The following is a 13241-nucleotide window of genomic DNA, read 5'->3' on the forward strand; positions in this document are numbered from 1 at the left end:
GTGTGTTCAATGGCTTCTATTGTCGTGAGGGGAGGAAGGAGGAATCATCATTGAACAACCATGTGCGTAAATTGTGCTAGTTGGTTCTGTCCCTTGGAATTTGTGCAAATGGTATTTACTCTCTGTAACCTTAGAAAGATGATTAATTAAAAGGCCCCGACAAGGTAATTTCCTATTGGGTTCCAGCTTTGCAGTATCATTAGAGTTAGTATTGTGATTGCTTCGTGGAGTGAACAAACTCACCTCCACCAGTGTGTGTTTGAGCGTGGGTGAATTACCCATATTTTGCCGTGTTTAATGCACACACATTTTTGGCCCAGACTTTCAGGACAAAAATCTTTTGTTTTAATTTTTTAATTCAGTTTTTAAATTTATTTACATTTAGATATTTGTTTTTTGTATTATAAGGAAATGTTAGCATTTATTTTTGAACATATGGTATATTTTATGTAACAAATAATTACAAAACACAGCTGGTACAAGGTATTTCAGGCATTACCCATGCTTAATGCACATCCTTAATTTTTCCTCAAAAATTTGGGCAGAAAATGTGCATTACACACAGCAAAATAGGATATTTAATCCCTTTGAGTCTCTTAACTGTGAAAATTTATTCATTTGCAGATATGTATTGAGGGCCTGTCATATGCCAGCCACTGTTTTAGGTACTGGGTGGGGATATGAGATTGGCTGTGATGTCAGTCAAGTGATCCCATTTTTTAAAAAAATTTATTTTTTTATTGTTCAAATACATTTGTCTCTACCTTCCCATCACCACTTTCCCCTGCCTCCCAAGTGATCCCATTTTTAAATTCTCTTTCTGCCATCTGTATTTCCTCATGGATGAAGCAGTAGCCTGCCCAGGTTTCCTCAGGATTATTTGAAGTGATGTCATTCTCTATTTCTCAGTATGAGTACAAGCAGTCATTTTTGGATTTTCTTAACATTTTCTAATGTTTAGCTAAATTTGTTCATATTACATTCGTACACGTTTGGAGATGATTTTTGATAATTGTGTAAGAGACACACACACACAGACAAGCATTAAATACTGAGTCTTGTATCTAGCCATTACTAAGGAACTGCAGTCAACTATCCTTTTCTCCCAAGAGAGTCCATAGCTTAAGATGGTCATGTTTTGTATCAGGTGAGAGGTGGCATCCTTCAAGGTGCACTCTGATACCACATCTAAAGTCATCAATGTAGCTCCCAACTGTTGGTCTGTGATCTCATCTCAAATCAGGTAATACAACTAGGTGACATAAAAACAACACTTTAAACTCAACTTTTCTCCCAAGCACAGAAAGAAGGCAGTTGTTTGGCCATTCTTGGAGTGACTTGGGGGCTCATCCTATTCTGGATTATTCTAAAAAGGACAAGACATTTATTTATTGGTCATATCAGAAAATTTGCCTAATGAACTCTTTCTAATCATTGCTAATCATTGATGTTTTGGATGCTGTCAAAAGTCATCAAACGTGCCCTGGCTGGTGTGACTCAGTGGATTGAGCACTGGCCTGTGAACCAAAACATCACCTGTTTGATTCCCTGTCAGGGCATATGCCTGGGTTGTGGGCCAGGTCCTTGGTTGGTGGTGTGCTAGAGGCAACCAATCTATTTATCTCTTGTACATCGATGTTTCTCTCCTTTTTCTCCCTCCATTCCACTCTCTCCAAGGAATAAAATCTTAAAAAGTCATCAAACTTGTAATAGTTAAAAGTGATTTCCTTTTAATCCCATGCAGCTTTACACCATTCTAACTCAAGTTCAAATTCTCTGCTTATGATGTTGAAGCTACAGCTGCCAGAGCCTTTGCCACCACCAGCCTCCTCCTGGATTGGAAGGGATGGGAAGGAGAGTCTGGAACAGGACAGGGTAACTGCTCATTCCTGAGTAAAGAGGGAGATGATTACTGGAGCTTTCTTAGCTCTAGCGTTTTCCTCAAATCTGACCAAAGAAAGACAGCAGTGGTCTCTTAGCCCCTACTGCTTCCACACTATCTGCTTTTCACATTCCCGGAAGTCTAGGGTGCAGCAACAGAAAACAATTGTCAGGGATACTGCAGGTATAGATTTTCTTCTGGTTCTGATTTTAACTGTTCTGACCATTGCTACTCATTTTACTGTCTGATTATCCCTTATATTTCCCTCTTCCTCCATGTGCTTTATAATGTTTGTCTTTTGTGCTCAGATTAACACTACTTAGTGTTTCAGTCCTCCTTTTTTGTTTTTTTGAGATCTCTTTCACATGGAAACCTGATCATATACCTGTTTAATACTTGCAGTGGCTACGTATTGCCCTCAGGATAAAATTCAGGCTCTTAGCATAGCTCAAAGGCCTCTCAGTTTATTCCTAGGCCCCATTAATCATCATCATCTCTAACCACCCCTCTGCCATCACCACAACCACCACACACAGACTTGTGTGCACATATGTATGCACACACATGCGCTCACACACACACACAGTTCCTAGTTTAGTACCTGCAGTTCCGAAATGCATGGGAATGAATCACTCCCTCTAAACCAAAGGTGATTTTATGATTTAGCCACCAAACAGGGTAGTTTTGAAAGTGAAAGGGTGTGCTTTTATGAATAATGCCAGGACAACTGCATAGATCTGAATGGGTTTAAACCCCTCCTTAGTCTAGCTAATTTCTACAGTTTAACAGCAAAAGCCCTAGCAGACCTTCCCTGAACTTCTTAGATTGGGTTGCCAGTGGGGTGACTTTTACCCTCCAAGGGATGTTTGATAATGTCTGGAGGGGTTTTTAGCTGTCACCTTGGGGGTGGGAGAAGGGGTAGGTAATGCTACTGGTAACTAGTTGGCCAGGGGTGCTGCAAGACATCCTGCAATACATACTAGCTATATTGGTTTGCTAAGGCTGCCATAACAAAGTACCATAAACTGAGTGGCTTAAGCAACAAAACTTTCTTTTTATTCTAGTTCTGGAGGCTAGAAGTCCAAGGTCAGTGTTTTGTCAGGATTGTTTCAAAGATCCTATCACCAAATATAGTCACCTTCTGAGGTGCTGGAGGTTAGGACTTCAACTTACAAATTTAGACATGGGGGACACAATTCAGCCCATAACAATAGGACAGCTCCCACTCCCCTGCCCTGCAGAAACTGATCCCATCTCCTCACTGTGGGGAGGTTGGTGATCCTTTAACATGTTAGTGTCACTCTGCATATACGGATGTGCTAATACTTCTTTTCACACACTGCCTTCCAGACTCCCCTGTGGGACTGCTGAACTTGAGGGCATTGGCTTTGACTCTTATTTATCTTGTATCGTCAGTGCCTAGTACAGTGTTAAGATCTTGAATAAATGTTACGTTCCAGCAGGGCAGTGCCATTGAATGGTTCACGGTCATATTACCAGCATGAAGCCTAGTGCCTGGTAGGTGCTCAATGAATATTTGCTGAATGAATGAATAGTGAATACGGAAGTTTCTCTACAGGCAAACATTTGATTTAGGAACCAGTAGCTGTCTCATGATCCTCATTCTTTTTTTATTTTTTTTAAAGATTTTATTTATTTACTTGTAGAGAGAGGGGAAGGGAGAGAGAAAGAGAGCGAGAGAAACAACAATGTCTGGCTGCCCCTCATGCGCTGCCCACCTGGGGCCCGGCCCGCAACCCAGGCATGCATCGTGACTGGGAATTGAACCAGTGACCTTCTGGTTCGCATGCCCACGCTCAATCCACTGATCTACACCAGCCAGTGCTCTTTCTGTTTTTTAAAAAAATTTATGTATTTTTTTAGAGAGGGATGGAGGGAGGGGGAAAACAGGAGAAAAAAGAGGGAGAGAAACATCGATTGGTTGCCTCTTGCGGACCCCCAACCAGGGATCTGGCCCACAACCCCCTCTAATGTGCCCTAACCTGGAATCCAAGCAGTGACCTTTTAGTTTTTGGGACAGTTCTTTTTCTTTTTCTTGACCCACCTTTTCCTTCTGCCTTAACTTGGCTTAACCTCTCCCCCCAACTTTACCCCCTCTTTCTTCCAGTTGTCACAGGATGGGTTAGGGGTTATGAGGCAGCACTTGAGATTGTAAAGCAGCTCCCTCAGCTTCACTTTTTGACAGAGTGAAGTTAGCAGTCTGCTTCATGCACAAAGAGCAGTTGAGTAGATGTGTCTGTTGGCCTTTCCTCCTAGCTGCTGATGCAAGAGGCCTGAAAGCAGGCAGGATATATGGCCACCTGCCATGTACTTTGATTCCTTTCAGGTTGTCTGCTCTCTGGTGAACAGAGGTTCTGGTACGGGGCCTTTTAATCTTGTATGTCTATATATGTGTATTATTTTTAGGAGAGAGGGACAGTGCTTCTATACTTCTGATACTGAGAGATGTGTGACTCAAAAGACTGAGAACCATTTTGTTAACACAGTGGTTCTCAAACTTGAGCAGTGGATGTAACCATCACATGGAAGGATTGTTACACCAAAGTTTCTGATTCAGGTCTGAGGTGGGGCCTGAAAATTTGCATTCCAACAAGCTGATGCTGTTCTTCCAGGGAACATACTGAGTGCCACCCTACCCTGTTAGCAGACATTCAAGGTTGCTTGGTAGAGGGAAAGAACCTGGAGAGCATTAAAAGGGACAGTGTATGAAAATACCTGCCCTGTGATGAGTCCTCAAACAGTGTTATGGGAGCTAAGTCCCTTTTATTTTTATTTACTTTTTTTATTTTTGATTTTGAGAGTATGTTTATGAAAGCTGGGGACAGTGAAACAAAGGAAGGGCTTTAAGGCTGAAGAAGCAACAGGAGGGAGAAAGTCAGAGAACAGGCCTTGGAGACAGGTTCAGGTGGGTAAGGCCAGGATGACCTGCTGCTGCCCGCTGCTTCCCTGGTTTCAGGTGAAGGAGGAAGATGGGTAGAGGCATGGGCATGCTCTAGGGAGAGGAAAGTGTGGGTTCTTTGTTTTGAGGCTTTTTATCTTCTTTGGCCAGCTGGAATCCTAGGGGAGGTCTCAGGGAAGGGTCTTAACAGACTATTAGCTTTTTTGGTGTGTCCTTCTATATGCTGATTCATCAAAATGTGCATATAGAGGGGGCCAGGAGTTATTTTCTGGTTATTTTCTTTTTTGTTTATAGTGTAAGTTTTTATTGTTTTCTTCCCATTAACATTTATCCCCCAGTACACCCTTTCCCACCTCCACCTTCCCCCACCCCTGCACCACAGAGCTAAGTCCCTTTTTATTATTTTTTTAAAGGTTTCATTTATTTACTTTAAGTGAGAAGGGGAAGGGAGGGAGAAAGAGAGAGAGAGAAACATTTATGGGTTGCCTTTCACTTGTGCCCTGACCAGGGAATGAACCTGCCACCCAGACATGTGCCCTGACCAGTAATTGAACCGGCAACTTTTCACTTTGCAGGACAATGCCCAGCCAACTGAGCCACACTGGTCACGGCACTAAGTCCCTTTTTAATTATCTTCAGGTGCAGCCCCCACTGTTTGTTTGGTGGTTTAATGAGGCTACAGAGGTAGTGTAACCTAGCAGGATCAGCCCCACCAAGTTTAATATTGACATTGTCTTACATTCTTTTTATACAGTGGCCTTAGCTGTTTTTGAAGTATAGTGAGTTTGGTCTCCATTGGGCTTGGAGGAGAATAGGCCCTAAAGTTGTGACTGTTTGCTCATTCACAGGTATAACCTGGCTGGTTGTTTATTCACAGTCGCCATTTGTTGAACATGTTCCCAGAATGATTTTCTTTCCTTTTTTTCTTTTTTAGGAGTAAAAAGTTACCCCTTTGTTTGTACTGCCTCTTTCCACATGAGTACCCCTTTGGCCAAAGAGGATTATTACCAGATATTAGGAGTGCCCCGAAATGCCAGCCAGAAAGAGATCAAGAAAGCCTATTACCAGGTCTGTATGGAAGCCAGATTTTAGAGACAAGATTGTAGAAGGAATACTACTGATCTAATCTGATCCTGATCAGTGCAGTGTGTATGCCTATACATGTAGGACACAGGCAGCTGACAGTATGGAATGATATGTGAAAGATGGGTTTTGTTGGATTGTGTTTTTCAGTGCATGATACCGTACCCACTAATGCTTCAGAAAAGAGGAGGGAGTTGGAACCAGAGATTAAAAAAATATTTTTCCACAACTGTTTTTGTATTTAGACTTATTCTGCACTGTCTGAATTAGTAGGCATGCTGGTTTAAGTTTTAGGTAGTTATTCTTTGCATTCAGGTAAAAGTTTATGGACTTAGAATTATTTCTTCTCTTAACTCAGAAAGTGTGAAGTTCCCATCATTATATCCCAGAATGTAGTCAGGCTAGATATTTAGACCAGTGGATCCCAGATTTTTGCTCTGATCACCAAAATAAAAATTAAAATAAAAAGTGAGGGCACCAGTGTAGGATTGGCAGCTTTTGTATATTGCCTAAAATAGATGTTAAAAATAACAAGTACAATATATTAATGTCATTGGTAAAAGAAACAACATTTAAACACCATAAAAATAGGGAAGCCATACTGTCAGAATAAAGGAGATCTTTTAAATCAAACATGAATTAAATACAAAAATTACCTTTATGAAAAATTTACTGTAAGATTTTTGAATTTAAAAATAATTTTTTTTGTGGATTAGCAAAACCTTTGTCCAAGGCCAATATTTGTGAACCAAGTACTGGTCAAGACCAGACCTGACAGCTTATGCCGTAGGCATCTACTCTTTCCTCCTACTTTTTAAAAAAAAGTATACTGTTCACTGGTTTTTAGTATATTTAGAGTTGTAAAATTATCACCATCAATTTTAGAACGTTTCAACAACCAAAAAGAAACCCCATACCATGAGCATGTAGACCCCATTCTCTCTCTGCCCTTGCAGTTGTGAACCTGCTTTCTGTCTCTATGGATTTGTCGATTGTAGACACTTCATAGAAATGAAATCACACAATATATGGTCTTTAGTGACTGTCTTCTTTCACTTTAGCATGTTTTTGAAGTTCATGTTGTAGCATGTGTCAGTATTTCATTTCTTTTCTGGTCAAATAATATTGCATTGCATAGATATGCTTCATTTTATTTATCCATTCATCAGTTGGTGGATATTTGGATTGTTTCCTTATTTCCACTTTTTTGCTATTTTAACTAGTGATGCTGTGAACATCCATGTGTAAGTTGTGTAGACCTATGTTTTCATTTCTCTTGGGTGTATGTACGTACACATAGGAATAGAATTGTTGGGTCAAATGAAACTCTGTGTTTAACCTTTTGAGGAACTACTAGACTGTTTTCCATAACAGCTGCACCATTTTACATTTCTACCAGCAGAGTATGAGGCTTCCAATTTCTCCACATCCTGGCCAATACTATTACGCCTTTTTGATTCTAGCCACCCTAATGAGTGTGAAGTGGTGTCCCAGTATGGTTTTCGATTTGCTTTTCCCTGGTGGCTAATGGTGTTGAGTAGCTTTTCATATGATTATCAGCCATTTGTTGTAAATGTATTCAGATCCTTTGCTTTTTATTTATTTAAGTTAATCTTTTTATCACTGGGTTGTAATGGAATGGGCAAAGGCAAGGGGGAAGAAAGCAGAGATCCTGGCTTGGGAAGAGTGAATAGCATGTCCCTTTTGAGCTGGAGGTTAAGGTACCTGATGCAAGGGTGAAGGTAGCTTGAAAAGGTGGAGGCTGCAGCCAAATTACTGGGGCATTTGAGGCCCTTAGCAAGTGGTAGAGAATTACAAAGTCTGTTCAGAGGGTATCCAGCCATGTAACATGAAAAATAGAGACATTTTTTAAGGAAGATACAAAATACAAGAAACATTGTACATAGAACAATGATGTCTCAGTCCCTTTCAAAGTAGACACCTTGGGACTTCACACAATTCTCCCAGTCGCTATCAGCTGCCCCGTCATATTTTCCTGAATCTCACTGACAGCCTGAAATCTCTTTCCTTTCAAAAGTGATTTTAGTTTTGGGAAAAGCCAGAAGTCTCAGGGTGCCAAATCTGGGCTGTAGGGGGACTGAGTCACCTGGGTGATTTGATGTTTCGCCAAAAAACTCTGCATGAGACGTGATGCATGAGTGCGCACATTGTCATGATGAAGCTGCCAATCACCAGTTGCCCATTGCTGCAGCTTTCTGAATCATCTGAATAGTTTCCATAGAGGAATGTTCAAACAATGCAAAATTTGATGCACATTTGTTCTTCTACTCATTCAGTCATCTCAAATATGAGGGCCACGCAGTACACAAGCTCACTCAACACCATCTACTGCCCCCACTGACTAGTACAGTGAAGTCATCATTGTTCACGCATGCACATTTCAGTCCACTTTCCTTGGCTGCCAGGTTACATCATGTCACGCAAACCGTTCTTGCTGTATTAACAATGGCTGGACTTTTTCCGAACAGACCTTGTAATTTAAAAGAAAGTAGGCAACCATTCAAGCTTTTAGATATGTAAATAAAAAGATCAGGTAAAGCTGTGCAATTTAAAACTGGAAATTTTTAAAGTTGCCTTTGTGGAACAACTACTGGAGTCAGATCTTGATGAAGCTTTATGGGTGTTACGTCATTTAATTCTCGTGGCAAGAGGCTTTGGAAGGTTATGACACACATCCTAAGCCACACAGCTATTGTGTGGCATATATAAGACTAAAAGTACAGGTCTTTCAGACTGCAAAACACCTGTCTTCTCCTTGTGCTGATCTCATGTTTCAGCATATCTTGTCTTAGAGTTGGGGATCAGCCAATAGACAGACATAGCTTGCCTTGGCTTGGAACCAGCCTTGCCTTGTATCTCACTGTGATCTACTGGCCATGCTTGAGATGACTGCCCCCCGCCCTGTCACCCTCATCCCCACTTCAGTGCTTAGCTTGCAGCCTCTCGTGTGAGGACCAGCATCTCCAGAAGTAGACTAAGCAGCCAACTCCTGGCAATGCTGGAGCCAAAGGGCCTATCAAGTCTCTGTCAGCTTTAGGAGTCTGTTTCTGTGCACCTCCTTGCCCTCACATAAAGGACTTGTGGTAATTCAGACTTAGAAGCCCCAGGAATTGCAGCAAACAGTGGTGAACACCTGCAAAGCACACAATACTCCTCAGACAGAAGGTAGCCTTCATTTTAGAGCTGCTTAGCACACCTGTGTGCTCTGAACAGCCAAGTGAGATTTAGTTTTGTTTTTAATATTTAAATCTGTTTTGAATGATAATATATTTCCCTTGTTCAGAATTCAAAAAGTACAAGTTAATGTCATTGTACAAAAAGTGCAACGACAAGTATTCCTCTTTCCCATTCATCCATATCCCTCCTGTAGCACAGTGTTACCAGTTTATTGTATATTCTTCAAAAATAATTTAAATCTGTCCAGTTATTTTCCTCTTTTTCTACATAGATTAAAGTGTACCAGATACACTATTTTGCATCTTTCACAAAGGTGCCCACGTTCTAAAGAATTAGTTATTTTTGGTAGAGATTTGTTGTGGTTGAAAAATGTGTACATACCTCAGATTTGAAGAGATGGTTTATTAATGTCTTAAACCTTTTTTTAGGAATTTCTATTGTTTGTAAAGTCTTAGCTTCTATAAAGAAGGCGAAATTGTGACTGGTATTTGGGGTTCAGTTTTGTAATCCTTTTGTGCTCATAGTAAATTACCATTTCCTCCCATAGCTTGCCAAGAAATATCACCCAGACACGAATAAGGATGATCCCAAAGCCAAGGAGAAGTTCTCCCAGCTGGCAGAAGCCTATGAGGTAACATGACCCACTGGTGTGTGCACTCACTGTCATTCAGCTGTATGCATGTATCAGAGTATGCTGCACAGGGCAACCTGACATGTCATGAGGTCCAGTACAAAGGCTGTGTCTGCACAGCCCTCATTAAAGAAAAAAGATTCCCAGGTCTTAGGCTAGATCTTACTTCTTGGAATCTCAATGAAAAACAGGATTCAATCTTTGTTAACAGAGCTTGGACTTGTGGCCAGGTCTGGGAATATCTTGTTGGATTAATTCCACATCTATTTGATTACCCCCTCCTACTTAGGGTATTGCTGTCTTGTGGGGATGGTAGTCCTGTAAAAGTAGACTACCACCACTGCCCTGAAGAAACTTAAAATGGTAATCAGAAGGAGGAAACATACATGAAACAGCGACTGAACAATTGGAACTTCTTCCCAGACTTTGACCATTCCAAAGGGGTTCAGGATATATAGGGTATCATATATATGCTCTTTGTGTGTGTACATTCCCCCATGAGTACTTGACAGTAAGTCACAGACTTTGTATCTCTTTATTCTTAAGTATTTCTGTATTTTCTAAGAGCAAGGACATTCTTTTCTATAACTACAGTACAGTTGTCAAAATCAGAACATGTAATGTTGGTGCAGTACCATTTTTTGGCACTTGGTGTCTGTGTCCCTGGGCCTCGGGAGCCCCAGGACCACCTGACTGCTATGCCTTTTGTGTAAGGTGCTGAGCGATGAAGTGAAGAGGAAGCAATATGATACCTATGGCTCTACTGGCTTTGATCCTGGGGCTGGTGGCTCCGGGCAGAGCTACTGGAAAGGAGGCCCCACTGTTGACCCAGAGGAGCTCTTCAGGAAGATCTTTGGGGAATTCTCATCGTCATCTTTTGGAGATTTCCAGAGTGTATTCAGTCAGCCTCAGGAGGTGAGCTTATTTTAAAGAACCATTCAAATTGTAGCTGCTAAGCATGATGCAGTCAGATTTTATCAACTTCTTTTTCTCAAAGAAAAAGGCAAAACAGCTTACATGGAATCATCTTGTGGCAGCCATTTTGGTAAAAAATCATTGCAAAATTTGAAAAAGTATATAGGTAATAATGTATACATCCATTTTGACTGGAGTCTTATAGTTGCTTAACCAGGCAGAACATAAAGCTTTCAGAGTTCATCATTAGGGTGTAATTTATCGAGAGCTGCTACATTATTCCAGGAGAGCTCAATCTAGTAGGGAGACATCCCAATCCTACTTCTTCCATATTTATATCATAATAAGATCTTAACAGATTTGAAGAGAGAGGAGGAATATTTATGATTTAAGTTATGATTGTGGATCATTTGACCTGTTCGTAAGAACTGTATACAAGTATTATCTGTGAACAGTTTGTTGAAATGTACATTTTTACTTAAACATTACTGTCAAAAATCCTAACAAGTAGGGCATAAATAATTAAGTGAGTCCTATCTATTCTTACTTGTCAAAGTAGAAGAAAGTAAATCAGTTAAAAAGTAACTAGGGAGGAGGTGAATAGGCAGCAGAGAGGATTTTTAGGGCAGTCAAAATACTCTGTATGCTTATATAATGATGTATACATGTCATTATGCATTTGTGTAGACTCATAAAATGTACAACAACAAGAGTGAACCCTAATGTAAACTGTGGGCTTTGAGTGATTATGATGTGTCAACGTAGGTTTATCTTTGATTTAAAAAAATGTACCACTCTGGTGAGTGATGACGGGAGAAGCTGTACATGAGTGGGGGTAGGAGATATGTCGGAAATTTCTGTAACTCCCTCTCAATTTTGTCATAAACCAGAACTCTAAAAAATAAAGTCTTTAAAAGTAAAGTAACTACAAACTGCTGGCTAGTTCCTCCCCTACTTTAAGAAAGATAACAGGCCATCCCTTGATTTCTTTAGTACATCATGGATTTGACATTCAATCAAGCTGCCAAGGGTGTCAACAAGGAGTTCACTGTGAATATCACTGACACCTGTGAGCGGTGTGATGGCAAGGGGAATGAGCCTGGCACCAAGGTGCAGCACTGCCACTACTGCGGTGGCTCCGGCATGGTAAGAGCAAGTTAAAGCCGCCTCCCCCCACACCCCCCTCCCTTCCTGCTTTCCCAGAGGACTCCCACCTCATGCCCACTCCTCCCCACCATTCCTTATTTCTGTGCTTCTGCAGATATTTTTTGAGCAGTACCTAGGACTTTGAGAATCCATAACTAGGTGGGACTATTTTACCTAGAACATTTTGTATTGTTCCAGGATTTCTCTGTCTTGGTCAACAAGACAGACAAAGGAAACTTAGCTTCCTTCTCTAAAAATACACTTTGGGATATATTGATAATTTGAAACCAACCAGGGATTGTCAGGGGACACTTAACTTTGTTTGAAGTGTAATCATTTTTTCTTTTGTTAACTCGGTGAATTAATTCAACGTTATAGAACAGTGTGAAGAACCAGTCCCTTAGTCCTTTTACCCAGGTTCATCAGTTAATATTTTTTGTTAAAAAAAGTCCTATTTTCTTTGTCATTTGAAAAAAATTTTTAATAGTTCATTTTTTATTGTATTTTTTCCATTACCATTTATCCCCCCTAAACCCTCTTCTGCTTTGTCATTTTTCGTGTGCTCAATCTCGGCCCCTCCCCCTCCCTGTGTACGTTTTCTGTTTGTGTCTGCATGCACATGCACACACATTTTCCCAACCATTTGAGAGTAAGTTGCAAACATTCTATTTCTTTATTCCTTTATACTTCAGTGTGTGTTTTCTAAGAACAAGAACATTTTCCACATAACCACAGGACAGTTGTCGAAATCAAAAAATTTAATGTGGATACAATACCGTTATCTATACTGAATTAGTTCTTTTCTTCCCTGATATAGGATCCAAACTGGGATCTTGTGTAGCCTTTGTTTATTGATCTTTTGTCTCCTTTAATCTGGAACAGTTCCCCAATCTTTCTTTTTCTTTTATGTCCTTGACATTTTTCTTAGGATTACAAGCAAGCTATTTTGTTCAATTTCCCTCATTTTGGTTTCATACCTCAAAGGTATAGTGCCCTTTCCAGAGGATCATGTCAAGAGTTTTAAAGTGTAAGTTTGTCCGTTTAGTGATGATCTTACATTTGATTGCCATCAATTAGTTAAGGTAGTATCTGCCTGGATTTCTCCATGTAAAGTTATTTTCCCTTTGAAATTAATAACAATGTTGCAGTGAGCCTGCATTCCTCTGAGAGAGGACTGTCTTGGAGAGGATGAGGATTCTGTAGCTACAGTTCTGTGAGTCCAGTTACTCCTACTTGTCACAGATATTTAGGTATTTTTTATTGATTGTTCCTAGTTCCCTCCAACTTCTAAGGTCCTTTCTCTGAGGCTTTGAATTGATGTGAATTTTTTCCTAACATTTCTGAAGCGAACATTGAGGTAAGATAATAAAGCTAAAGTGTAGTTCTCTCAAAATGCAATGTTTAAGACTAGGAAAAATATTTGCAACTCATTTGCTAAAGGATTAGTATTCCTAGTATATAAGGGG

The 13241-nt window shown here is 40.3% G+C and overlaps 1 protein-coding gene across 2 annotated transcripts in view; it reads left to right on the forward strand.

The window, feature by feature from the left end:
- Positions 1 to 13241, forward strand: part of DNAJA3 (DnaJ heat shock protein family (Hsp40) member A3) — a 29992-nt gene that overhangs the window by 1313 nt on the left and 15438 nt on the right. For both annotated transcript variants that reach the window (XM_054589523.1, XM_054589524.1), the window contains exons 2-5: positions 5737 to 5870; positions 9631 to 9714; positions 10429 to 10629; positions 11623 to 11775. In XM_054589523.1, coding sequence (XP_054445498.1) covers positions 5737 to 5870; positions 9631 to 9714; positions 10429 to 10629; positions 11623 to 11775 — 572 coding nt within the window. The remainder of the gene's footprint in view (positions 1 to 5736; positions 5871 to 9630; positions 9715 to 10428; positions 10630 to 11622; positions 11776 to 13241) is intronic.

This window comes from Pteronotus mesoamericanus, unplaced genomic scaffold, assembly GCF_021234165.1.
Source record: "Pteronotus mesoamericanus isolate MK-2021 breed Mesoamerican mustached bat unplaced genomic scaffold, CSHL_Meso_final scaffold_167, whole genome shotgun sequence".
In the NCBI taxonomy this organism is placed as follows: Eukaryota; Metazoa; Chordata; class Mammalia; order Chiroptera; family Mormoopidae; genus Pteronotus; species Pteronotus mesoamericanus.